General features: G+C 40.0%; 2 protein-coding genes across 4 annotated transcripts in view; both read right to left on the bottom strand.

Moving 5' to 3' along the window:
- Positions 1–73: 73 nt before the first annotated feature.
- The window catches only part of LOC137632326 (putative leucine-rich repeat-containing protein DDB_G0290503), a 29,224-nt gene continuing 2,281 nt past the window's right edge, over positions 74–27,016 (bottom strand). The window contains exons 1-4 of one of the 3 annotated variants that reach the window (XM_068364250.1): positions 4,640–4,796; positions 2,880–2,971; positions 2,452–2,505; positions 74–1,954 (exon numbers count right to left, since the gene is read on the bottom strand). In XM_068364250.1, the coding sequence (XP_068220351.1) occupies positions 342–1,954; positions 2,452–2,505; positions 2,880–2,949 (1,737 nt within the window). In that variant the 5' untranslated portion in view covers positions 2,950–2,971; positions 4,640–4,796 and the 3' untranslated portion in view covers positions 74–341. Of the gene's footprint in view, positions 1,955–2,451; positions 2,506–2,879; positions 2,972–4,639; positions 4,797–24,969; positions 26,608–27,016 lie in introns of those variants that run through there. The other 2 variants (XM_068364251.1, XM_068364252.1) reach the window with 2 other exon arrangements.
- On the bottom strand, positions 10,602–15,022 carry LOC137632327 (putative leucine-rich repeat-containing protein DDB_G0290503). Its single transcript, XM_068364253.1, has 4 exons — positions 14,867–15,022; positions 13,168–13,260; positions 12,738–12,791; positions 10,602–12,239 (listed from the first exon to the last, which is right to left on the bottom strand). Exons 2-4 carry the CDS (start codon positions 13,235–13,237, stop codon positions 10,627–10,629), a joined length of 1,737 nt encoding a protein of 578 aa, XP_068220354.1. The 5' UTR covers positions 13,238–13,260; positions 14,867–15,022; the 3' UTR covers positions 10,602–10,626.

Below are 27,016 nucleotides of genomic sequence, written 5' to 3'. Positions count from 1 at the left end.
CTAAGAGTTTTTTTTTTCTACAAAAAATATCCAATGGAAAAAGTTCAATCGAAATTGACATTACAAATTACAGTGCTTATTAAAAAAAACTTTAGACATATTTTTGGAGGCATAGAAATAAAGACATGTTTGTTCAGACATTCAACATATATTTATTTGACATAAAAGTATAACTGATTGAATACATTATCTAGAGTTTACTGGCCGGTTTATTTTTTCGTCTTAGATTTATGAGATACTGATATGACTTCTTTATTATATATATTAGTTTCCACAATTCTTATGCAAAAGCTATTGCATGTTGTGACTTGAGAACTTTCATAAATTCTTGCAAAGCTCCTTTAACAATTTTCAATGTTTGGAAGATTCAATGACCCCAATGTGACCTGCAAATTATCTATGGCTTGTTTAATAGCAATCGTTTGTTGGTGTTTATCGTCTCCACTGACGGCAGCATTAGCTTGACCAATCAAGCCTTGAACCTGATCAGATATGGACCCAAAGGTGTCCTGCAAATTCTGTACTTCTTCCTCCAGCTTCACGAGGACGCTGAGGGCAAAGACGGCTCCTTTCTTCAGATTTTCAAGATCCTTAGCAGGGGTCTGAAGATTTTCAATTTCAACTCTAATTTGATCAAGTCGTTCTTTCTGGGGATACAGAGATCCATACATTGTCTTTAATTCCTCAGTGATTGACCCAAGTTTGTTCAAAATCCTTTGCATTCTCTTTCGGTTGTTCTCGGATTCTTGTCTTAAGGCATTGATTTGGTTCTGCTCTTCACTGGTGTCAGTGTCAACATTTTGCTGTTGCATGATGTACTTACAAGCATTAAGGACGTCAGTATCGGTTGAATTCTCATTAATCAATGAAGAGATTTTCCCACCAATCCCGCAAAGTGTAGACTGAAGAGAGTGGAACATGTCTGTTTTATTCCCCATTACATCTATTAAATTAGCAATCAGTATATTGATCTCTGAATTTCTAGCATTCAGTGCATTAAGCCGTCTATTCAACGTGGCCCTTTCTGCATCCAGGCGCTCTTCTTCACCTGCAAATCCTGCCAAGCCTTCCTCTAAAGTTGCTGCTTCTTTAGACAAAATCTTGATATCCTCTCCGATTCTAACTGCAAACCTGTCGTAAGAATCGGCATCACTGCCAATGTTCTCCAAAAGAGCAGGAAACTGCAAACCCCACTGCATAGCCAGCTCTTCAACTCCATCAGAATCGTCCCTGACAAACCCTAGGAAGTTAATCAATTCATTGAGGATAAGTCCTTCCTTAGAATAGGAATTGATCTGCTGCTGCTTGACTTCAATTTCCTTAGTCTTAGAGTCGATGACACCTTGGAAGTATTGTTGCACACCAGCAGCGTCTGTTAATTGAAGGGCATCTCGAGCATTCTTGATATCTCTTTGTAGACTCTGGATGTCCTTCTGTAATCGGTCGAGATGTTTTGGGTTGAGCTCGCGGGTGGACAGAGCCTCAATCTGTTTCTTATTAATGTCAAGCTTCTTTTGGAATTCCCCTCCAAATTCATTGGCCCTCTGATAAGTATTTCTGAGGCCACTCAGGAGGCTATCACCAAATCTCCAGGGGGATGTGTTGTTCCTGGCCTTTTCCAGATCTCTGTTGTATTGAGCGACATGCCTATTGTACAGTGTCTGGTGAGCTAATGATTCACGCAGGGAGGCACTAGTGCTAACCAGTGTAGCATAGCTATCTACTCCACTGAGGAGGTCACAAACAGTCAAACCTTCCAAATTGGAAACATCATCAACTACAGTTACTTCCAAAGGTGTAGCTTCCTGCACACATCGAAGAGGACTGGTGAGACTGGAGCTTGGAATGCACTCGTTTCGACTGTCATCAAACATAGTTCCAGCTGGGCATACTTCACGGGTGGCATATAGTCTTCCCCAGTGTGATGTACATTCAAAGTATTCTTGGCATGATTCTGCAATTCAAAACAACAATCACCGTTAGCATCATCATCACCATCACTTTATCCTCAACATTATTGTTCTTGTGAACTCAAGCTACTATTGCAGACAATATCACTGAAGCAAAATGAAGTGAAGGAACTGACATAAAAAAACAATGAATAATGGATAAAATAATTCAGGTTCGGGGATATGGCTATAATTCTTGAAAACTGTTTTAATTGTTTATTTGAAAAGGGAAACTTTGAGAGTTTTGTCTTCAAGCATTAGAGGCAAAAGTGGGATGCCAATGTGTTTTTGATATTGAGGTATACCTTTCCAAGACAACATCATTCTAAAGTTGCCTGATTAAATGTCTTCGTACTTTTAATAGTGATGAACAGTACATCACTCAGAATTAACGTTACTAAAAAAAATTTCAACCGAGTATAAACAGATTTCCATTTAAAGTAGTTTCTTTCAATCTACATCAAACTACAGCTACAGTTCTTAGAAGTAATTCGATACCTACCAGGTACACTGAACTTGCCGACTGCTGTGCACTGTATGACCAGAGCTTCTGTGACTGTAAATACAAAAAGAAATTCTGAATAAGACTATCTTTATACCATAGAATCAACCGGTTTCAATATATTACCAAAGCTGTACATTTATTGACAAAATTAAAGGAACGTGTCGGGAGTAAACCCTAAAGCAGGAAAATTAAATACCCATTTATAGAAAGTTCATAATGGAAACCAGGTTAGAAGTGAATGGGAACCATGCATGCAATCGAATGATCGCAGTATATTGCAACCAAGAAGAGATAAAAATTCTAAAGAAGGGAGAGGAAAAAACAGAGGAGTTGAAATAGTTTCAATCCACGATTCCCTTTTCCCACTTCGATCTACTAAATAGAAATCGACATTGAAAGAACAAACAACCCGTAGTTTTACTTACAATGGAAACAAATGTTTGATATCAACAACGCCAGCAACGCCCCAAATATCGTGGACGTCATCTTCGCCATTTTTGCCTATGTCTGACACAACCTGTAAAATAAAAAGAAATTGGATTTATATAATGGGGATTGTATGGCCTGGCACTAAAGCCAAGGAGACCATTCAGCAGTTGCATTATCAAGTAAATCTTGAAGAGGAATTCTAAGTGGCAACAGAGGTTAAAATAATACGGTAAAGAAGCGTTAAGTACGTAACAATAAGATGTTATACTTCATGACCAAGCTAATATAAAAAACTTTAGGCAAATACAGTGCGTTTAAGCGGAAAAATCGGGGGGAAATGTTCGTATTGAACTTCAAAGAAGCAGTCATCTTTTCTGAAAAAATCACGCCCTTGGACAACGTTCAATAGCCAGAACACACCTTGTACACATACATATCAAAATCACTATGGGAGCAAGAAAAAATTATACGGACATCCATAAAAAAAAGAAGTAATTAACAAACAATCTACACGGAGAGATGTAATTCAACGGACAAATTTGTCAAAAACTCTTATTCAGATAAGCAAACTATGGCATAAACACCCTGGCCTAGAATTAATGTGCAACAACCACTCGATACAATACAACCATACATAAACGTTACATCTGATAACATAAAAACATTCAGCCAAAGAATATAATCTAAAGGAATATCGTTTCAAATATATGAAATAAATGAGTTCAAGCAGATTCCATTGCACCTTATATATCTTTTTGGGTATAGAAGTGACTCAATTGTGACTGATTGTATTCAAAAGGTATAAACCTTATGGTAATGCTTCTGACTCTGGCTAAGATCCTGTTTTTGAAGTTATAAATGAATGAACACGCACGCACACACACACACACACACACACACACACACACACACACACACATATATATATATATATATACTGTATATATATATATATATATATATATATATATATATATACAAAAAAATGTATGCTTCAATTTACATATTCAGCCATAACCTATTCTTAAGATATGGCACAACTATTATCACTGACCTTCAAGGAGTGACAGTGGATGTGCGCATTGGGAATCCCATAATTCCCCTCAAAACCTTTTAAACCACAAACAAAGATATCTAGATTTCCGACACTCAGATAATTACATTCACTTCTACTATTATTTCCAGTTGTAAAATATGCAAGGCGGTAGTGAATATGTTGGGCTCCTAAAGATGCCCAACGTTGAAAATCTCTTAACATTGGTTCTCTCTCTCTCTCTCTCTCTCTCTCTCTCTCTCTCTCACACACACACAAACATGTCAATATATATATATATATATATATATATATATATATATATATATATATATATATATACACACACACACACATACATACATATACACAAAATACAAACAAACCACAATCTAATATAAAAGAAAATATATCCATACACGGCTTTTATAAACATATTACCATTCTTTCTTGTTCCCAAGTATAGTTAAGACTACTTTGATATATATATATATACATATATATATATATATATATATATATATATATATATATATATATATATATATATATATACTGTATATATACATATGCATATAAATACAATATTTATATATGTATACACACAATGTATTTATTCCATTGCCATATTTCTTGCTCGCACAGGACACACACTCAACAGGACACCAACCACATATAAAAATAAAAGATCCTCATCACAGGGAAGGAATTAAAAGCACTCACGAGATATATGTAAGCAATCCTCCTGACAGGCCTTGGTGAAGATTTCGAACGACTCAACCAACTTGTCAATGGTACAGTTCGCACTCGGTGCCTTGGTTGCTGGCTAGTCCTCAACTGATGTCGACTCTCTCCTTGCGGGAGTGTTTTAAACCATTCCTCTCTCTCGGCCGGGGAATACCACTTGCTCCCTCCACTGCTGGTGTCAGAAAATCCAACACTCTTTTTTTCTTTCTATTTACAGACAATGATGACTCTGGTCTCCTCAATTGATGAAGGCAACACATTTCGGGTTTTACGCCGTCAATAAAACATGGATGACGTAGGTCGGGTTTCTCAAACGGTTTGTTTACATGGTGACCATTATTTTCCAATCCAATTTAACTTCCCTATATTATAGTTAATTGATGGCACTATGCATTTTACTGGCTTCATTGGATTCGTATATTTTTTCTAGAGGATCAAGTATTTAGTTACTCTATTATTTCCCTAAAGCCAACAATACAAATGTAAATCAAAAACCACTATGAGAATTATTTTTTTCCCACAACGAATAAGTAGAGTACATAATGGATTTTGATCAAAGTGAAAAATCTATTTTTAGGTGAGATAGCCATGTCGTCCTGATGGAAGGTCCCTTTAAGTAGCTTCATAGGGTATATTTAACTACAGTGATATTCCCAGAGAATTTAACTTAAGGTCTCCAGAATTCTAACCCTGGCGCGAATATCCTTAAAGTTTCATTTAGGATATCACATAATATCAGGGGACTTATTCTTGACACGCCACATAGCAATCTGCACCCCGCATAGCGTTTACGCTTGGAGGGGGAAAGTGGCAAAATAAAAGAGGAGCCGTTCTAAAATTGTGCATCCTCCTTACTGTTTGAGTACCCAGATAGTACCATAATCTTCGGCCATCTTTATTCCTTGCAGCGTTAAGGTCGGTACTATGGATACAGTATCATAGGGAGAGAACCTGCAAAGGCCTTTCATAGAAAGGAGAGCGGGTCCATCAGGACGACATGGCTATCTCACCCAAAAATTTATTTTTCGCTTCTCTCAAAATCCGTTTTATGGGCTCAGGCCATGTCATCCTGATGGAAGTTTACCAGAGCATTAGTGTATCTGTGGATTTCCCAGCTGTGCCTTAGACTTCAAGATAATATTTCCCTGGTCTTTTAGACCGAAGAGACCTGTGACAATATCGTTATATGTCACTTCATCTAATCATATACATGTTAGTGCTTCCTGACCCCTACAGGGAAGAGTCGAACTAGTCTCGGGAAAAGTCTCGAAGTTATGTATTCCCAATAACCAACTAGCATTCAGAAGAGACATGCAGGTCTCATTGTATGTCATTAGCCAAAGTTTGTATCTGGTATTGGAACAAGTTCCTTCTAGCTAGAAAGGTTCGTATACAAGTAGGAACAAAACTACTACGTTTGCTTGATAAAATTATGTAAAATAAAAGGGTTAAATGAATGCTCTCACCAACTTTATTAAAATGTTTCCAGGCGATATAAGATGCACAAAACAATTAATTATTTATTGACAACCAATAAATAGAGTTCAGCATACATTTATAATAACATAAAAATGCAAGTGAAATTAAATTCCATAACATAGACAAGACAAATTAAATCAGAAATGCTTGCTTTACCTCAAAACAAAAACTTTGCCACATTTACATGAAAATTTTGTAAATTTTAATATCTTTCTGAGAAATCTCTCTATTTACACTTGTGTAAAACACATGGCACTTCGTGTTCCGTCTATGTTTCATCACCTTTGTGTATAGGAACAGTCCATGATGTCACCGTAATGACATTCCACTTAACATGTTGCACTATAAGGTGCCAACATGTACACCCATTAGAATTACAGTCCCACATAATTCACTGTTCCTCGCAGCACTAAGTGACAGGTTTTAGCACACTACCTGCCGCTACCACGAAACGTTTCAGTTCTTGCATTTGCTTCGCATAGTGTTTGAAAATCACTCTGGATGACTTCCATCCAGTAAATGAGCAAAGGCTCTCAAAGTCCATGAGCTGGAAGAAATTTAGCCAAGAAGCAATCTTCCAAGGATCATGACCTGAGGGCGTACTGTCAGGATCCGCTCTACGAATAAAGTAGGTGATCTACGCCCTTAGTTGTTTCAGGGATAAATTTGAACCGGATGTTTCTCCTCTAAAAAGCTGTCCTCCCCTAAAGTCTGTAAAAAGCTGTCCTCCCCTAAAGTCTGAAGTTCTGCGAAGATAGACCTTTAGACTCTCCACTGGACACAGCGAGATATATTCCTTCACAGGGCAGATTCTCAAGGCACTCCACCTCTTACTGGGTAGCTCATTTATGGCGAGAAACGTTGGGTCCAGAAAGAGATTTAACACTCCCGTTTCCGTAAACTGGACACGGCCTTCATCCCTAGACAAGGCCACTGTCTCACTGACTCTAGCTCCTGAAGCTAGAGCAAATGAGAATATAACTCTCTGAGTCAAATCTTTCAAAGAGCAAGTCTTGTTGTCCAAACTTGAAGCAAAATATAGTACCTTATCCAGAGACCATGAGATGGGCCTTGGAGGTGCTGCAGGGCTGAATCTAGCACAGGCCTTACGAATTTTGTTAAAAATTTCATTAGACAAGTCCACCTGGAAAGCATAAAGCAAAGGTCTCGCCAAGGCAGATTTACACGTAGTTATCGTGTTGGCTGCTAAACCTTGTTCATGAAGGTAAATAAAGAAAGACAAACAGAAATCCATTGAGATTTCCTTTTGATTCCTTGCCTTGACAAAGGCTACCCATTTTTTTCCAAGATGACTCGTATTGCCTTTTGGTAGATTTTGACTTGTATTCCTCCAAGAAGTCTATACTTTCTTTCGAGATCCCGAACCTTTTCTTTACTGCTAGAGAGAGAAAATCATGAGATGAAGGTCTCGGGTTTTCTGTAATGAAGCGAAGACAGTCGACTTCTGAACTTGTTGAGACAGAACTGGGTCCAGCAGAGGGATCATCCTCGGCTGTAATTCCAGAATCAAGGGGAGCCAGTTGCTCTAGGGCCACTTGGGAGCCACCAGGGCTGCTGTTCCCTGAAAAGATCTCAACTTGTCGAGGACCTTCATCAGCAGGTTGGGTGGAGGGAACATGTAAATCCTGGTCCATTTGTTCCAGTCCAGGGACATGGCATCCATCGCTTCCGCTAGAGGCTCCTTGTACGGGGCTACGTATCGAGGAAGTTTCTTGTTATCACTCGTTGCAAAGAGATCGATCTGCAGTTCTGGGACTTGATGCAAGATGAAGGGGAATGATTTTGCGTCTAGGGACCATTCTGACTATCGGAGCTATCCTGGATAGAGCGTCCGCTGTCACATTGCATAACCCTTGAGGGTGAACTGCCGACAAGTGCCATCTCTTCTTTTCCGCTAACCGGAAGATGGCCAACATCAGTTGGTTGAGTTGAGGCGATTCCGAGCCTTGACGGTTCAGACATCTCATTACCACCTCGCTGTCTAGAATCAGTCTTATATGGACTGAAGGGCGAGGGGATAATTTCCTCGATGTGAGGAAAACTGCCATGGCCTCCAAAATGTTGATATGAAAGGTCCTGAATGGAGGGGACCAGGTTCCTTGAGCTCTTCGTTAATGGGAGTGACTCCCCCATCCTTCCAACAATGCATCTGTGTATATGACGACTGAGGGTGGAGGCGGTTGTAGAGGTATTGACCTCTTCAACTTTTTGGCCTCCGACCATGGCTTGAGAAGTGATTGTAGCCGAACCGGTAGTGGTCTTCTTAGATCTCTTCGAGCATTTGATGTGTATCTTCTCCAGACTCCTGATGCATCTTTTAGCTGTACTCTTAGCACTGGGTCTGTCACTGAAGCAAACTGGAGGGAGCCCAGCACTCTCTCCTGTTGGCGTATTGAAATCCTGTCGGATTTTAAAAGTCTCTTGACAGATCCTGCTATCTCTCTTCTCTTCTTTAATGGAAAGGAGAGATGATGAGATTGTAGATCCCAATGTATGCCTAGCCATTGGAATTTTTGAGCAGGAGCTAGTCAAGACTTTTTGGTGTTGATCTTGAATCCTAGATGTTCCAGGAACTGGATCACCATCTTGGATGCTTGCAAGCATTTCGCTTCGGATTATTATTATTATTATTAAATGCTAAGCTACAACCCTAGTTGGAAAAGCAGGATGCTATAAGCCCAGGGGCCCCAACAGGGAAAATAGCCCAGTGAGGAAAGGAAATAAGGAAATAAAGAAAAATAAAAATATTTTAGGAATAGTAACAATATTAAAATAAATATTTCCTATTTAAACAATAAAAACTTTAAGAGAGCAAGAGGAAGAGGAACTAGATAGAAAAGTGTGCCCGAGTGTACCCTCAAGCAAGAGAACTCTAACCCAAGGCAGTGTAAGACCATGGTACAGAGGCTATGGCACTACCCAAGACTAGAGAACAATGGTTTGATTTTGGAGTGTCCTTCTCCTAGAAGAGCTGCTTACCATAGCTAAAGAGTCTCTTCTACCCTTACCAAGAGGAAAGAAGCCACTGAACAATTACAGTGCAGTAGTTAACCCCTTGGTTGAAGAAGAATTGTCTAGTAATCACAGTGTTGTCAGGTGTAGGAGGACAGAGGAGAATCTGTTAAGGATAGGCCACACTATTTGGTGTCTGTGTAGGCAAAGGGAAAGAACCGTAACCAGAGAGAAGGGTCCTATGTAGTACTATCTGGCCAGTCAAAGGACCCCATAACTCTCTAGCGGTAGTATCTCAACGGGCGGCTGGTGCCCAGGCCAACCTACTACCTGCCCACACAAGCCAATCGTCAAGGTATGATACCACCTGGACTCCCTGTAGGCGTAGTTGATGAACAACTGCTTTTGCAAGCTTCGTGAAGATCCTTGGGGCTATGTTCAGCCTGAAAGGAATGGCTCTGACAGTGTACTTTCTTTTTTGAAGCCTGAATCCTAGGTAGGAGTAGAGTTGGCGATTCATCGGAATGTGCCAGTAGGCATCTGCCATGTCTATGGGGACTGTGTATGTCCTTTTGGGCAATAGGGCCCTTATGTGTTGAAGGGTCAGCATCTTGAATTTGCCGTTCTCTATAAACTCGTTGAGTGGTGACAAATCCAGAATGACTCTGAGTTTGTCCGAGTCCTTCTTACCATAGCTAAAGAGTCTATTCTACCCTTACCAAGAGGAAAGTGGCCACGGAATAATTACAGTTCAGTAGTTAACCCCTTGGGAGATGAAGAATTACATTGTAATGACTTTACCTAATGCATTACTTTGAATGTACTGTAATGTTAATAACCAGTACAAAAGGTAAGAATGTATATTTACGTTCTAACCCCTTTTCCATAGAGCGTGTATATTCCCCTTTTCCTTGAAACACACTTATCCGAGATCTTCAAAAGAGTGACCTCAAACGGATGGCATATTCTCTATAAATATGATTCATCTGTATTTTTATTTCATTTTGTGTCTGACAATGTCATTAGGACATATACAAAATCCATTATGTTTACTTTAAGGTTAGGTTAGGTTAATGTTTTTACATACATACTGTAATGTGTATGTGTGAGAGAGAGAGATCCCTAAGGTCACGAAACGTTATTGATATGGAAGAAAATTTATTATTCAAGACTATAAGAGTTTTTTTCTACAGAAATTATCCCATGGAAAAAATCAATCGAAATTAACATTACAAATTACAGTGCTTATTAAAAAAAAACTTTAGACATATTTTTGGAGGCATAGAAATAAAGACATGATTGTTCAGACATTCAACATATATTTATTTGACATAAAAGTATAACTGATTAAATACATTATCTAGAGTTTACTGGCCGGTTTATTTTTTCGTCTTAGATTTATGAGATACTGATATGACTTCTTTATTATATATATTAGTTTCCACAATTCTTATGCAGAATCTATTGCATGTTGTGACTTGAGAACTTTCATAAGTTCTTACAAAGCTCTTTTAACAATTTTCAATGTTTGGAAGATTCAATGACCCCAATGTGACCTGCAAATTATCTATGGCTTGTTTAATAGCAATCGTTTGTTGGTGTTTATCGTCTCCACTGACGGCAGCATTAGCTTGACCAATCAAGCCTTGAACCTGATCAGATATGGACCCAAAGGTGTCCTGCAAATTCTGTACTTCTTCCTCCAGCTTCACGAGGACGCTCAGGGCAAAGATGGCTCCTTTCTTCAGATTTTCAAGATCCTTAGCAGGGGTCTGTAGATTTTCAATTTCAACTCTAATTTGATCAAGTCGTTCTTTCTGGGGATACAGAGATCCATACATTCTCTTTAATTCCTCAGTGATTGACCCAAGTTTGTTCAAAATCCTTTGCATTCTCTTTCGGTTGTTCTCGGATTCTTGTCTTAAAGCATTGATTTGGTTCTGCTCTTCACTGGTGTCAGTGTCAACATTTTGCTGTTGCATGATGTACTTACAAGCATTAAGGACGTCAGTATCGGTTGAATTCTCATTAATCATGGAAGCGATTTTCCCACCAATACCGCAAAGTGTAGACTGAAGAGAGTGGAACATGTCTGTTTTATTCCCCATTACATCTATTAAATTAGCAATCAGTCCATTGATCTCTGAATTTCTAGCATTCAGTGCATTAAGCCGTCTATTCAACGTGGCCCTTTCTGCATCCAGGCGCTCTTCGTCACCTGCAAATCCTGCCAAGCCTTCCTCTAAAGTTGCTGCTTCTTTAGACAAAATCTTGATATCCTCTCCGATTCTAACTGCAAAACTGTCGTAAGAATCGGCATCACTGCCAATGTTCTCCAAAAGAGCAGGAAACTGCAAACCCCACTGCATAGCCAGCTCTTCAACTCCATCAGAATCGTCCCTGACAAACCCTAGGAAGTTAATCAATTCATTGAGGATAAGTCCTTCCTTAGAATAGGAATTGATCTGCTGCTGCTTGACTTCAATTTCCTTAGTCTTAGAGTCGATGACACCTTGGAAGTATTGTTGCACACCAGCAGCGTCTGTTAATTGAAGGGCATCTCGAGCATTCTTGATATCTCTTTGTAGACTCTGGATGTCCTTCTGTAATCGGTCGAGATGTTTTGGGTTGAGCTCGCGGGTCGACAGAGCCTCAATCTGTTTCTTATTAATGTCAAGCTTCTTTTGGAATTCCCCTCCAAATTCATTGGCCCTCTGATAAGTATTTCTGAGGCCACTCAGGAGGCTATCACCAAATCTCCAGGGGGATGTGTTGTTCCTGGCCTTTTCCAGATCTCTGTTGTATTGAGCGACATGCCTATTGTACAGTGTCTGGTGAGCTAATGATTCACGCAGGGAGGCACTAGTGCTAACCAGTGTAGCATAGCTATCTACTCCACTGAGGAGGTCACAAACAGTCAAACCTTCCAAATTGGAAACATCATCAACTACAGTTACTTCCAAAGGTGTAGCTTCCTGCACACATCGAAGAGGACTGGTGAGACTGGAGCTTTGAATGCACTCGTTTCGACTGTCATCGAACATAGTTCCAGCTGGGCATACTTCACGGGTGGCATATAGTCTTCCCCAGTGTGATGTACATTCAAAGTATTCTTGGCATGATTCTGCAATTCAAAACAACAATCACCGTTAGCATCATCATCACCATCACTTTATCCTCAACATTATTGTTCTTGTGAACTCAAGCTACTATTGCAGACAATATCACTGAAGCAAAATGAAGTGAAGGAACTGACATAAAAAAACAATGAATAATGGATAAAATAATTCAGGTTCGGGGATATGGCTATAATTCTTGAAAACTGTTTTAATTGTTTATTTGAAAAGGGAAACTTTGAGAGTTTTGTCTTCAAGCATTAGAGGCAAAAGTGGGATGCCAATGTGTTTTTGATATTGAGGTATACCTTTCCAAGACAACATAATTCTAAAGTTGCCTGATTAAATGTCTTCGTACTTTTAATAGTGATGAACAGTACATCACTCAGAATTAACGTTACTAAAAAAAAATTTCAACCGAGTATAAACAGATTTCCATTTAAAGTAGTTTCTTTCAATCTACATCAAACTACAGCTACAGTTCTTAGAAGTAATTCGATACCTACCAGGTACACTGAACTTGCCGACTGCTGTGCACTGTATGACCAGAGCTTCTGTGACTGTAAATACAAAAAGAAATTCTAAATAAGACTATCTTTATACCATAGAATCAACCGGTTTCAATATATTACCAAAGCTGTACATTTATTGACAAAATTAAAAGAGCGTGTCGGGAGTAAACCCTAAAGCAGGAAAATTATATACCCATTTATAGAAAGTTCATAATGGAAACCAGGTTAGAAGTGAATGGGAACCATGCATGCAATCGAATGATCGCAGTATATTGCAACCAAGAAGAGATAAAAATCCTACAGAAGGGAGAGAAAAAAAGGAGATAGAGTTGAAATAGTTTCAATCCATGATTCCCTATTCCCACTTTGATCTACTAAATAGAAATCGACATTGAAAGAACAAACAACCCGTAGTTTTACTTACAATGGAAACAAATGTTTGATATCAACAACGCCAGCAACGCCCCAAATATCGTGGACGTCATCTTCGCCATTTTTGCCTAAGGTCTGACACAACCTGTAAAATAAAAAGGGATTGGATTTATATGATGGGGATTTTATGGCCGGGAACTAAAGCCAAGGAGGCCATTCAGCAGTTGCACTATCAAGTAAAACTTGAAGAGGAATTCTAAGTGGCAACAGAGGTTAAAATAATACGGTAAAGAAGCGTTAAGTACGTAACAATAAGATGTTATACTTCATGACCAAGCTAATATAAAAAACTTTAGGCAAATACAGTGCGTTTAAGCGGAAAAATCGGGGGGAAATGTTCGTATTGAACTTCAAAGAAGCAGTCATCTTTTCTGAAAAAAAATCACGCCCTTGGACAACGTTCAATAGCTAGAACACACCTTGTACACATACATATCAAAATCACTCTGGGTGCAAGAAAAAATTATACGGACATCCATAAAAAAGAAGTGATTAACAAACCATCTACACGGAGAGATGTAATTCAACGGACAAATTTGTCAAAAACTCTTATTCAGATAAGCAAACTATGGCATAAACACCCTGGCCTAGTATCAATGTGCAACAACCACTCGATACTATACAACCATACATAAAAGTTACATCTGATAACATAAAAACATTCAGCCAAAGAATATAATCTAAAGGAATATCGTTGCAAATATATGAAATAAATGAGTTCAAGCAGATTCCATTGCATCTTATATATCTTTTTGGGTATAGAAGTGACTCAATTGTGACTGATTGTATTCAAAAGGTATAAACCTTATGGTAATGCTTCTCACTCTGGCTAAGATCCTGTTTTTGAAGTTATGAATGAATGAACACACACACACACACACACATATATATATATATATATATGTATATATATATATATATATATACATATATATATATATATATATACATATATATATATATATATATGTATATATATATATATATATTACAAACAAAAAATGTATGCTTCAATTTACATATTCAGCCATAACCTATTCTTAGAAAATGGCACAACTATTATCACTGACCTTCAAGGAGTGACAGTGGATGTGCGCATTGGGAATCCCGTAATTCCCATCAAAAGCTTTTAAACCACTAACAAAGATACAGTATCTAGATTTTTCAGCACTCAGATAATTACATTCACTTCTTCTATTATTTTCAGTTGTAAAATATGCAAGGCGGTAATGAATATGTTGGGCTCCTAAAGATGCCCAACGTTGAAAATCTCTTAACATTGGTTCTCTCTCTCTCTCTCTCTCTCTCTCTCTCTCTCTCACACACACACACACACACACATGTCAATATATATATATATATATATATACACACATACATACATACACACACAATACAAACAAACCACAATCTAATATAAAAGAAAATATATCCATACACGGCTTTCATAAACATATTACCATTCTTTCTTGTTCCCAAGAATAGTTAAGACTACTTTGATATATATATATATATATATATACTGTATATATACATATGCATACAAATACAATATTTATAAATGTATACACACAATGTATTTATTCCATTGCCATATTTCTTGCTCGCACAGGACACACACTCAACATGACACAAACCACACATAAGAAAAAAAAAATCCTCATCACAGGGAAGGAATTAAAAGCACTCACGAGATATATGTAAGCAATCCTCCTGACAGGCCTTGGTGAAGATTTCGAACGACTCGACCAACTTGTCAATGGTACAGTTCGCACTCGGTGCCTTGGTTGCTGGCTAGTCCTCAACTGATGCCGACTCTCTCCTTGCGGGAGTGTTTTAAACCGTTTCTCTCTCGGCCGGGGAATACCACTTGCTCCCTCCACTGCTGGTGTCAGAAAATCCAACACTTTTTTTCTTTCTATTTACAGACAATGATGACTCTGGTCTCCTCAATTGATGAAGGCAACACATTTCGGGTTTTACCCTGTCAATAAAACACGGATGACGTAGGTCGGGTTTCTCAAACGGTTTGATTACATCGTGACCATCATTTTCCAATCCAATTTAACTTCCCTATATCATAGTTAATTGATGGCATTATGCATTTTACTGGCTTCATTGGATTTGTATATTTTTTCTAGAGGATCAAGTATTTAGTTACTCTATTATTTCCCTAAAGCCAACAATACAAATGTAAAACAAAAACATCACGAAGAGAATTATTTTTTTCCACAATGCAATACGTAGAGTATATAATGGACTATTTCTAGGAGAGATAAGGGTACCTGACACTTGCACGCATTCGTGGCACGCACTGGCTCGCATTGATGCGCGAACTCGCATGAACGAGTCGTGAAAATGTCGTAAACAGTGCGTTAACGATGCATGGCATGCGTGCCCAGAACTTTGAAATGATTAAAGTTTGTGGCACGCATTGGCACGCCAAAAATAGTCGTGAAATAGGTGTGACCGATGCGCGAACTGGAGTGAACTGGAGTGAACAGTGCGGGACGATGCGTGCCAGTGCGTACCAATGTGTGCCATGCTTCGCATTCCACGCACTGTTCACGCATCGTGCACGCCAGTTCGCGCATCATTCACGCCAGTTCACGACATGTTCGCGCATCGCAGCCTTCCCACTGACATTGTCACGCATTGTACTCCCGCATTGTCTTGCACTGTTCACGCATCGTTCACACCACTTCCCGCATCGTTCACTTCAAGTTCACGCCAGTTCCCGCATCGTTCACTCAAGTTCACGCCAGTTCCCGCATCGTTCACTCCAGTTCACGCAAGTTCCCGCCGGTTCACGCCAGGTCCCGCATGGTTCACGCTAGTGCACGCCTACTCCGCCAGTGGAGCTCTCGTGGATTAGGGGGTGTATAAATTGAGGCCCGAGGACACTCCTAGTCATTCCAAAGCTCGCCAGCGAAGAGACAACATGCCGAAAGGTAGACAGCCAAAGGGAAGGGGGAGGAAAATGGACGTGATAGAGGAGACCGCTGATCGAGATTCTCCTCATTCATCATTTTCAAGTCTCGATTTGGTCATCCCGGAGACACAGCAGGATACAAGCCAGAGCCAGGTATCCAGTGATGATGAACTAAAGAAGAAGCGGGTTCGGGTGTCTAAGGTCATCCCTGATTACCAGTGGACAGAAGAGAGGGAGACTACGTTGGCCGACCTTGTCAAGGAGAACCCCATGCTGTTTGACAAGAAACACAAGGAGTGGATCAACAAGGTTTTGAAGAACAGCAGGTGGGAAGATATAGGAAGGCAGCTGGATCATCCTGCCACTGGTGCCCAATGCAAAAAGCGATACGAGAACCTGAGGACGAGGGTTGGCAAGATTATGAAAAAGTTGAAAAAGAGTGGAGCTGGCCAGGCCCAAAGGACTGGCCGTGATGACTTCTTCATGGACACTTGGTCGTTCCTCATTCAGCACATCGTCCGGGGAGAGACAGTCTCCAGTGAGCAGTTTCGTGGCTCCGAAGGAGGTGCAGAGACAGTCAGCGATGTCGACGATGATGTGAGGTCGACAGGTTCTCACAGGAAGGACAATGGGAAGGGGAAGGGGTCCAGCCGAACACTTGACACCGCTCACAGCGAGACCTGTGTGTCGGAGAAGGATTTTAGCAATATATTGAGGAATGTGAGTATTCATTGTTTTTGACATATGCAATCTGTTGCATTAAAATGCTGTACTAAATTGTTACAATGTTTGTTATATATATATATATATATATATATATATATATATATATATATATATATATATATATATATATATATATATATATATATATATATATATATATATATATATATATATATATATATATATATATATATATATATATATATATATTATATATATAATATATATAATATATATATAATATATTTTTATGTTTCAGCTTATGTCGAAAGCAGATTCGGTCGCCCCCACGTCCATGGGCCAGCACAAGATTGAGCACGATTTTGCGTGCCTGCTGGAAGGCTACATGCGTGCCATCCCAGTACACTAATGGCACGAGTTCCAGATAGTGCGCCTCAATCTTGCACACCGCTACAGGGACGAAAGTCAGGTCTTCCAGCAGGCACAGCAACAACCATTAGTGACCTGGGCAGGCCCACAGCAGCAGCAACCTTGGCAGCCCCCTCAGCAGCAGCAACCTTGGCAGCCCCCTCAGCAGCAGCAACCTTGGCAGCCCCCTCAACCAGGGCCCTCGCAGGCACAGCCAGAGCAGCAGCAGCAGCATCGTCCAGCCAGTCATAACTGGATGCCGCATTCAGGCCCTTCTTCCTTGCCCCGCACCACGGAGTGGCACCCAGGGATGCCAACTCCACTGTCATCCACCCCTGTCCAGGTGACTTCACCATCAGCGTCAGTGTCGTCACCCACCCTTGTCCAGGCTCCTTCACCATCACCTTCATTAACGTCGCTGTCGTCATTCAAGACTCCATTGACCTTCCCTGTCCTGACCCCGGGGACCATCGACAGCAACCTAGATGAGGCCATGACACCCTCACCCCTCTACTCGTCCAAGGAACTTGACACCCCACCAGTCAAAGACAAGGAAATTTAAATATTTTTAAATATTTGTACATAAATGAAGTGTGATACTTGTTGTTTTAATGTAAATAAAATATTTATATATTTCCAAACACTTATTTTTGTCTATTACTTAAAAATACAAAGAAAGAAACAGTAAAGTAAAAAATAATAAAAGGGAAGAAAAATAAACCCCCCAAAATTTTATATTTGCTGTCTTAATGTGAAAAAAAAAATGATATCTTATTTCAAACTATTTGTATAACTTTATAATGAAGAGAAACAAAAAGGAAACGAAAAAATCAATGAAAAAGAAAGAAAAATAAACCTAATAAATTTTTATATTTGCTGTTTTAATGTGAAAAAAAATGATATCTTATTTCAAACTATTTCTGTAACTTTATAATGAAGAGAAACAAAAAGGAAACGAAAAAATTAATGAAAAGGAAAGAAATATAAACCTAATAATTGTTTATATTTGCTGTTTGAATGTAAAAATAAAATGATATCTTATTTCATGCACACACTTATTTTCCTCTATTACCAATCAAGAGCCAAAACTTTTGTTTTAAATAAAAATGAACTGAAAAATAAACCCAAGAAATTTTTAAGTTTGCTGTTTGAATGTAAAAATAAAATGATGTTTTATTTCATCAACATACTTATTCTTCTTTATTACCTTAAAATGAAGAGCAAAACAATTTTTTTTCTGTTTGCTGTTTTAATGTAAAGATAAAATGATTTCTTATTTCAACACACTTTTTTCTCTATTACCTTAAAATCAACAGCCTAAAAACTTTTCATGTTTGCTGCTTTTAATGTTAAAATAAAATGCTTTCTTAATACTTGTACATATTTTATGTCTGCTATTCATATGTAAATCAAATGCTTTCTTATTGAAACAAAAATAAAGGGCAACAAAAAATACAAACGAAAAAGATACGTTTCTTTTATTAACAAAATGGAACAACTATACAGCTCATGGAGGTACTACAATTTTTTCTTGACAAGGGACAGCACCAGCAGGGGACATATAGTAATGTGAAAGGTAGTCTCGCAGATCCTTTGCATCCTTCTGGATATGATGGCCGGGTAGAGTCATCAGCCTATGCAGGTTTTGCTCATTCCTCCATGCACCAGGGATTAGAGCATGTGTGTCCGGATCTTCATAGTCCACTTCTGACAGAGCACCTGGGTATTTGATGAGGACGAGGTTGTGCAGGACACAGGCACACATGGTGATCCGGTTGATGGTGTTGGGCTTCTGCTGCATCGTCATCAAGAAGCAACGGAACCTTTGACTTAAAATTCCAAAGGTATTCTCAACGACACGTCGGACACGAGACAACCTGTAGCTATATATGCGTTCTCGTAGGACTTGTGACCGATGGGAGAATGGTTTCATCATCCAGGTTCGGAGAGCAAAGGCGTCATCCCCAACAAAGTGATAGGGCACTGGGTGGTCATCATTAGGGATTGGTTCTGGTTGAGGTACTCCAGCTCTGTTGTCTTCTACAGCATCATGCAGAGGACAGTTGCTCCATGTTCTTCCATCCGACGCACCACCCTCTGCCCCAACATCCACATAGAGGAACTTGTAAGAAGCATCTGCCACTGCCATCAGTACAATGCTGTGGAAGCCCTTGTAATTGTAGTAGTAAGAGCCAGCATTGTGTGGCTTCTTTATGGCAATGTGCTTTCCGTCCACAGCCCCCAGACAGTTGTGGTAATTCCATCTGGAGCTGAATCTGGCAGCAACTTCCATCCAGGCCTCTTCAGTTTTGGGGCAACCCAGCACTTCGTCCTTGTAGGCCGCAATGATGGCTTTACACACCTCGGGTATTAACTTGCTGATGGTACTTGCTTCAACCCTGAAGCTGTACTGCAGACTTTGATAGGAATTTCCAGTGGCTAAAAAGCGGAGGGTGACAGCAAGCTTGAGTCCAACTTGAAGCGGTTCCCTCACGAAGGTGGACTGCTTCAGGAGGTGCGGGGTTAACTTCTCAACCATCTCTTGAAACAGGTCAGGTGTGATTCTGAGGTAATTTTTGTAGCCCCTTGGATCTTCCTTGTTGAGTTCAGTCAATAGACTGTCATAGTGTCCAAACGACTGCCTTCTGGTTAACCATTCCCTGACCCACAATTTCCTTTGTATCTTTCTTCGAGGTAGGGTTGGCTTTTGTTTCTCTTTTTCCTTTGCCAGCCTTTTCTGATGCACTCCAACAAATGCTACAGCAGCTGCCAGGTATAGGTATCTTCTCCTCAATGCAATGGTGTCTCTGACAAAAAGCATTGTTGTCTCATCCGAAGCCAATCCAAGAATGTCCTCGGGTTGGAGAAGCCCCGTTTTTTTATGGAGTGGCCAATTCGTGAACTGGCGTGAACGACGCGTGAACAATGCGGAATGATGCGGAAAGATGAGTGAACGTGTCGTGAACTTGTCGTGAACTAGGCGTGCCAATTCATGCCATGGCGTGAACTATGTGTGAACTTGTTGTGAACTATGCGTGAACGTGTTGTGAACTGGTTGTGAACAGTAAGGGAAAAAACCCTGTGTGTGGCAAAAATGCGCGCAAGTGTCAGGCAGGCTATAGCCATGTCGTCCTGATGGAAGGTTCCTTTAAGTAGCTTACTAGGGTATATTTGACTACAGTGATATTCCCAGAGAATTTAACTTAAGGTCTCCAGAATTCTAACTCCTGGCACGAATATCCTTAGTTTCCTTTTAGGATATTGCATATCAGGGGACGTATTCTTGACATGCCACATAGCAATCTGCACCCGGCATAGCGTTTACGCTTCGAGGGGGAAAAGTGGCAAAATAAAAGAGGAACCGTTCTAAAATTCTCCTTCCTCCTTACTGTCCGAGTACCCAGATGGCACCATAATCTTTGGCCATCTTTATTCCTTGTAGTGTTAAGGTCGGTACTATGGATACAGTATCATAGGGAGGGATCCTGCCAAGGCCTTTCACAGAAAGGAAGGCGGGTCCATCAGGACATAGCTATCTCACCCAAAAGTTGATTTTTCGCTTCTCTCAAAATTCATTTTTTGGGCTCAGGCCATGTCGTCCTGATGGAAGTTTACCAGAGCATTAATGTATCCGTGGATTTCCCAGATGTGCCTTAGACTTCAAGATATTTCCCTGGTCTTTTAGACCGAAGAGACCTATGACAATATCGTTATATGTCACTTCATCTAATCAAATACTGTTAGTGCTTCGTGTCCCCTACAGGGAAGAGTCGAACTAGACTCGGGAAAAGTCTCGAAGTTGCGTATTTCCTATAACCAACAAGCATTCAGAAGAGACATGCAGGTCTCATTGTATGTCATTAGCCAAAGTTTGTATCTGGTATTAGAACAAGTTCCTCCTATCTAGAAAGGTTAATATACAAATAGGAACAAAAATACTACGTTTGCTTGATAAATTTATGTAGAATAAAAGGGTTAAATGAATGCTCTCACCAACTTTATTAAAATGTTTCCGGGTGATATAAGACGCACAAAACAATTAATTATTTATTGACAAGCAATAAATAGAGTTCAGCATACATTTATAATAACATAAAAATTCCAGTGAAATTAAATTCCGTAACATAGACAAGACAAATTAAATCAGAAATGCTTGTTTTACCTGAAAACAAAAACTTTGCCACATTTACATGAAAATTTTTTAAATTTTAATATCTTTCTGAGAAATCTGTCTATTTACACTTGTGTAAAACACATGGCACCTAGTTTTCCGTCTATGTTTCATCACCTTTGTGTATAGGAACAGTCCATGATGTCACCGTAATGACATTCCACTTAACATGTTGCACTATAAGGTGCCAACATGTACACCCATTAGAATTACAGTCCCACATAATTCACTGTTCCTCGCAGCACTAAGTGACAGGTTTTAGCACACTACCTGCCACTACCACGAAACGTTTCAGTTCTTGCATTTGCTTCGCATAGTGTTTGAAAATCACTCTGGATGACTTCCATCCAGTAAATGAGCGAAGGCTCTCAATGTCCATGAGCTGGAAGAAATTAAGCCAAGAAGCAATCTTCCTAGGATCATGACCTGCGGGCGTACTGTCAGGATCCGCTCTGCGAATAAAGTAGGTGATCTACGTCCTTAGTTGTTTCAGGGATAAATTTGAACCGGATGTTTCTCCTCTAAAAAGCTGTCCTCCCCTAAAGTCTGAAGTTCTGCGAAGATAGACCTTTAGACTCTCCACTGGACACAGCGAGATATCTTCCTTCACAGGGCAGATTCTCAAGGCATTCCACCTCTTACTGGGTAGCTCATTTATGGCGAGAAACGTTGGGTCCAGAAAGAGATTTAACACTCCCGTTTCCGTAAACTGGACACGGCCTTCATCCCTAGACAAGGCCACTGTCTCACTGACTCTAGCTCCTGAAGCTAGAGCAAATGAGAATATAACTTTCTGGGTCAAATCTTTCAAAGAGCAAGTCTCGTTGTCCAAAATTGAAGCAAAATATAGTACCTTATCCAGAGACCATGAGATGGGCCTTGGAGGTGCTGCAGGGCTGAGTCTAGCACAGGCCTTAGGAATTTTGTTAAAAATTTCATTAGACAAGTCCACCTGGAAAGCATAAAGCAAAGGTCTCGCCAAGGCAGATTTACACGTAGTTATCGTGTTGGCTGCTAAACCTTGTTCATGAAGGTAAATAAAGAAAGACAAACAGAAATCCATTGAGATTTCCTTTGGATTCCTTGCCTTGACAAAGGCTACCCATTTTTTCCAAGATGACTCGTATTGCCTTTTGATAGATTTTGACTTGTATTCCTCCAAGAAGTCTATACTTTCTTTCGAGATCCCGAACCTTTTCTTTACTGCTAGAGAGAGAAAATCATGAGATGAAGGTCTCGGGTTTTCTGTAATGAAGCGAAGACAGTCGACTTCTGAACTTGAGACAGAACTGGGTCCGGCAGAGGGATCATCCTCGGCTGTAATTCCAGAATCAAGGGGAGCCAGTTGCTCCGGGGCCACTTGGGAGCCACCAGGGCTGCTGTTCTCTGAAAAGATCTCAACTTGTCGAGGACCTTCATCAGCAGGTTGGGTGGAGGGAACATGTAAATCCTGGTCCATTTGTTCAAGTCCAGGGACATGGCATCCATCGCTTCCGCTAGAGGCTCCTTGTACGGGGCTACGTATCGAGGAAGTTTCTTGTTATCACTCGTTGCAAAGAGATCGATCTGCAGTTCTGGGACTTGATGCAAGATAAAGGAGAATGATTTTGCGTCTAGGGACCATTCTGACAATCGGAGCTATCCTGGATAGAGCGTCCACTGTCACATTGCATAACCCTTGAGGGTGAACTGCCGACAAGTGCCATCTCTTCTTTTCCGCTAACCGGAAGATGGCCAACAGCAGTTGGTTGAGTTGAGGCGATTCAGAGCCTTGACGGTTCAGACATCTCATTACCACCTCGCTGTCTAGAATCAGTCTTATATGGACTGAAGGGCGAGGGGATAATTTCCTCAATGTGAGGAAAACTGCCATGGCCTCCAAAATGTTGATATGAAAGGTCCTGAATGGAGGGGACCAAGTTCCTTGAGCTCTTCGTTAATGGGAGTGACCCCCCCATCTTTCCAACAATGCGTCTGTGTATATGACCACTGAGGGTGGAGGCGGTTGTAGAGGTATTGACCTCTTCAACTTTTTGGCCTCCGACCATGGCTTGAGAAGTGATTGTGCCCGAACCGGTAGTGGTCTTCTTAGATCTCTTCGAGCATTTGATGCGTATCTTCTCCAGACTCCTGATGCATCTTTTAGCTGTACTCTTAGCACTGGGTCTGTCACTGAAGCAAACTGGAGGGAGCCCAGCACTCTCTCCTGTTGGCCTATTGAAGTCCTGTCGGATTTTAAAAGTCTCTTGACAGATCCTGCTATCTCTCTTCTCTTCTTTAATGGAATGGAGAGATGATGAGATTGTAGATCCCAATGTATGCCTAGCCATTGGAATTTTTGAGCCGGAGATAGTCAAGACTTTTTGGTGTTGATCTTGAATCCTAGATGTTCCAGGAACTGGATCACCATCTTGGATGCTTGCAAGCATTTCGCTTCGGATCCTGCCCACACAAGCCAATCGTCAAGGTATGATACCACCTGGACTCCCTGTAGGCGTAGTTGATGAACGACTGCTTTTGCAAGCTTCGTGAAGATCCTTGGGGCTATGTTCAGCCTGAAGGGCATGGCTCTGACAGTGTACTTTCTTTTTTGAAGCCTGAATCCTAGGTAGGAGTAGAGTTGGCGATTCATCGGAATGTGCCAGTAGGCATCTGCCATGTCTATGGGGACTGTGTATATCCTTTTGGGCAATAGGGCCCTTATGTGTTGAAGGGTCAGCATCTTGAATTTGCCGTTCTCTATAAACTCGTTGAGTGGTGACAAATCCAGAATGACTCTGAATTTGTCCGAGTCCTTCTTACCATAGCTAAAGAGTCTATTCTACCCTTACTAAGAGGAAAGTGGCCACGGAATAATTACAGTTCAGTAGTTAACCCCTTGGGAGATGAAGAATTACATTGTAATGACTTTACCTAATGCATTACTTTGAATGTACTGTAATGTTAATAACCAGTACAAAAGGTAAAAGTGTATATTTACGTTCTAACCCCTTTTCCATAGAGCATGTATATTCCCCTTTTCCTTGAAACACACTTATCCGAGATCTTCAAAAGAGTGACCTCAAACGGATGGCATATTCTCTATAAATATGATTCATCTGCATTTTTATTTCATTTTGTGTCTGACAATGTCATTAGGACATATACGAAATCCATTATGTTTACTTGAAGGTTAGGTTAGGTTAATGTTTTTACATACATACTGTAATGTGTATGTGTGAGAGAGAGATCCCTAGGGTCACGAAACATTATTGATATGGAAGAAAATTTATTATTCAAGACTATAAGAGTTTTTTTCTACAGAAATTATCCCATGGAAAAAATCAATCGAAATTAACAATACAAATTACAGTGCTTATTAAAAAAAAACTTTAGACATATTTTTGGAGGCATAGAAATAAAGACATGTTTGTTCAGACATTCAACATATATTTATTTGACATAAAAGTATAACTGATTAAATACATTCTCTAGAGTTTACTGGCCGGTTTATTTTTTCGTCTTAGATTTATGAGATACTGATATGACTTCTTTATTATATATATTAGTTTCCACAATTCTTATGCAAAAGCTATTGCATGTTGTGACTTGAGAACTTTCATAAATTCTTGCAAAGCTCCTTTAACAATTTTCAATGTTTGGAAGATTCAATGACCCCAATGTGACCTGCAAATTATCTATGGCTTGTTTAATAGCAATCGTTTGTTGGTGTTTATCGTCTCCACTGACGGCAGCATTAGCTTGACCAATCAAGCCTTGAACCTGATCAGATATGGACCCAAAGGTGTCCTGCAAATTCTGTACTTCTTCCTCCAGCTTCACGAGGACGCTCAGGGCAAAGACGGCTCCTTTCTTCAGATTTTCGAGATCCTTAGCAGGGGTCTGTAGATTTTCAATTTCAACTCTAATTTGATCAAGTCGTTCTTTCTGGGGATACAGAGATCCATACATTCTCTTTAATTCCTCAGTGATTGACCCAAGTTTGTTCAAAATCCTTTGCATTCTCTTTCGGTTGTTCTCGGATTCTTGTCTTAAAGCATTGATTTGGTTCTGCTCTTCACTGGTGTCAGTGTCAACATTTTGCTGTTGCATGATGTACTTACAAGCATTTAGGACGTCAGTATCGGTTGAATTCTCATTAATCATGGAAGCGATTTTCCCACCAATACCGCAAAGTGTAGACTGAAGAGAGTGGAACATGTCTGTTTTATTCCCCATTACATCTATTAAATTAGCAATCAGTCCATTGATCTCTGAATTTCTAGCATTCAGTGCATTAAGCCGTCTATTCAACGTGGCCCTTTCTGCATCCAGGCGCTCTTCGTCACCTGCATATCCTGCCAAGCCTTCCTCTAAATTTGCTGCTTCTTTAGACAAAATCTTGATATCCTCTCCAATTCTAACTGCAAACCTGTCGTAAGAATCGGCATCACTGCCAATGTTCTCCAAAAGAGCAGGAAACTGCAAACCCCACTGCATAGCCAGCTCTTCAACTCCATCAGAATCGTCCCTGACAAACCCTAGGAAGTTAATCAATTCATTGAGGATAAGTCCTTCCTTAGAATAGGAATTGATCTGCTGCTGCTTGACTTCAATTTCCTTAGTCTTAGAGTCGATGACACCTTGGAAGTATTGTTGCACACCAGCAGCGTCTGTTAATTGAAGGGCATCTCGAGCATTCTTGATATCTCTTTGTAGACTCTGGATGTCCTTCTGTAATCGGTCGAGATGTTTTGGGTTGAGCTCGCGGGTCGACAGAGCCTCAATCTGTTTCTTATTAATGTCAAGCTTCTTTTGGAATTCCCCTCCAAATTCATTGGCCCTCTGATAAGTATTTCTGAGGCCACTCAGGAGGCTATCACCAAATCTCCAGGGGGATGTATTGTTCCTGGCCTTTTCCAGATCTCTGTTGTATTGAGCGACATGCCTATTGTACAGTGTCTGGTGAGCTAATGATTCACGCAGGGCAGCACTAGTGCTAACCAGTGTAGCATAGCTATCTACTCCATTGAGGAGGTCACAAACGGTCAAACCTTCCAAATTGGAAACATCAGCAACTACAGTTACTTCCAAAGGTGTAGCTTCCTGCACACATCGAAGAGGACTGGTCAGACTGGAGCTTGGAATGCACTCGTTTCGACTGTCATCAAACATAGTTCCAGCTGGGCATACTTCACGGGTGGCATATAGTCTTCCCCAGTGTGATGTACATTCAAAGTATTCTTGGCATGATTCTGCAATTCAAAACAACAATCATCGTTAGCATCATCATCATCATCACTTTATCCTCAACATTATTGTTCTTGTGAACTCAAGCTACTATTGCAGACAATATCACTGAAGCAAAATGAAGTGACGGAACTGACATCATAAAAAAAAAAAAAAAAAAGGAATGGATAAAATAATTCAGGATCGGGGATGTGGCTATAATTCTTGAAAACTGTTTTAATTGTTTATTTGAAAAGGGAAACTTTGAGAGTTTTGCCTTCAATCATTAGAGGCAAAAGTGGGATGCCAATGTGTTTTTGATATTGTGGTATACCTTTCCTAGACAACATCATTCTAAAGTTGCCTGATTGAATGTCTTTGTACTTTTAATAGTGAGGAACAGTACATCACTCACAATTAACGTTACTAAAAAAT

Source organism: Palaemon carinicauda, chromosome 41 (genome assembly GCF_036898095.1).
Source record: "Palaemon carinicauda isolate YSFRI2023 chromosome 41, ASM3689809v2, whole genome shotgun sequence".
Classification (NCBI taxonomy): domain Eukaryota; kingdom Metazoa; phylum Arthropoda; class Malacostraca; order Decapoda; family Palaemonidae; genus Palaemon; species Palaemon carinicauda.
Note: the sequence above shows the minus strand (reverse complement) of the source record. Positions and strands in the feature narration are given on the sequence as shown.

Coding starts and splice junctions, on each gene's coding strand:
- LOC137632327 (XM_068364253.1), bottom strand. CDS start 13,237: ATGGCGAAGATGACGTCCACGATATTTGGGGCGTTGCTGGCGTTGTTG. Junction 12,792..13,167: donor ATCAAACATTTGTTTCCATT/GTAAGTAAAACT, acceptor TTGTATTTACAG/TCACAGAAGCTCTGGTCATA. Junction 12,240..12,737: donor CGGCAAGTTCAGTGTACCTG/GTAGGTATCGAA, acceptor TTTGAATTGCAG/AATCATGCCAAGAATACTTT.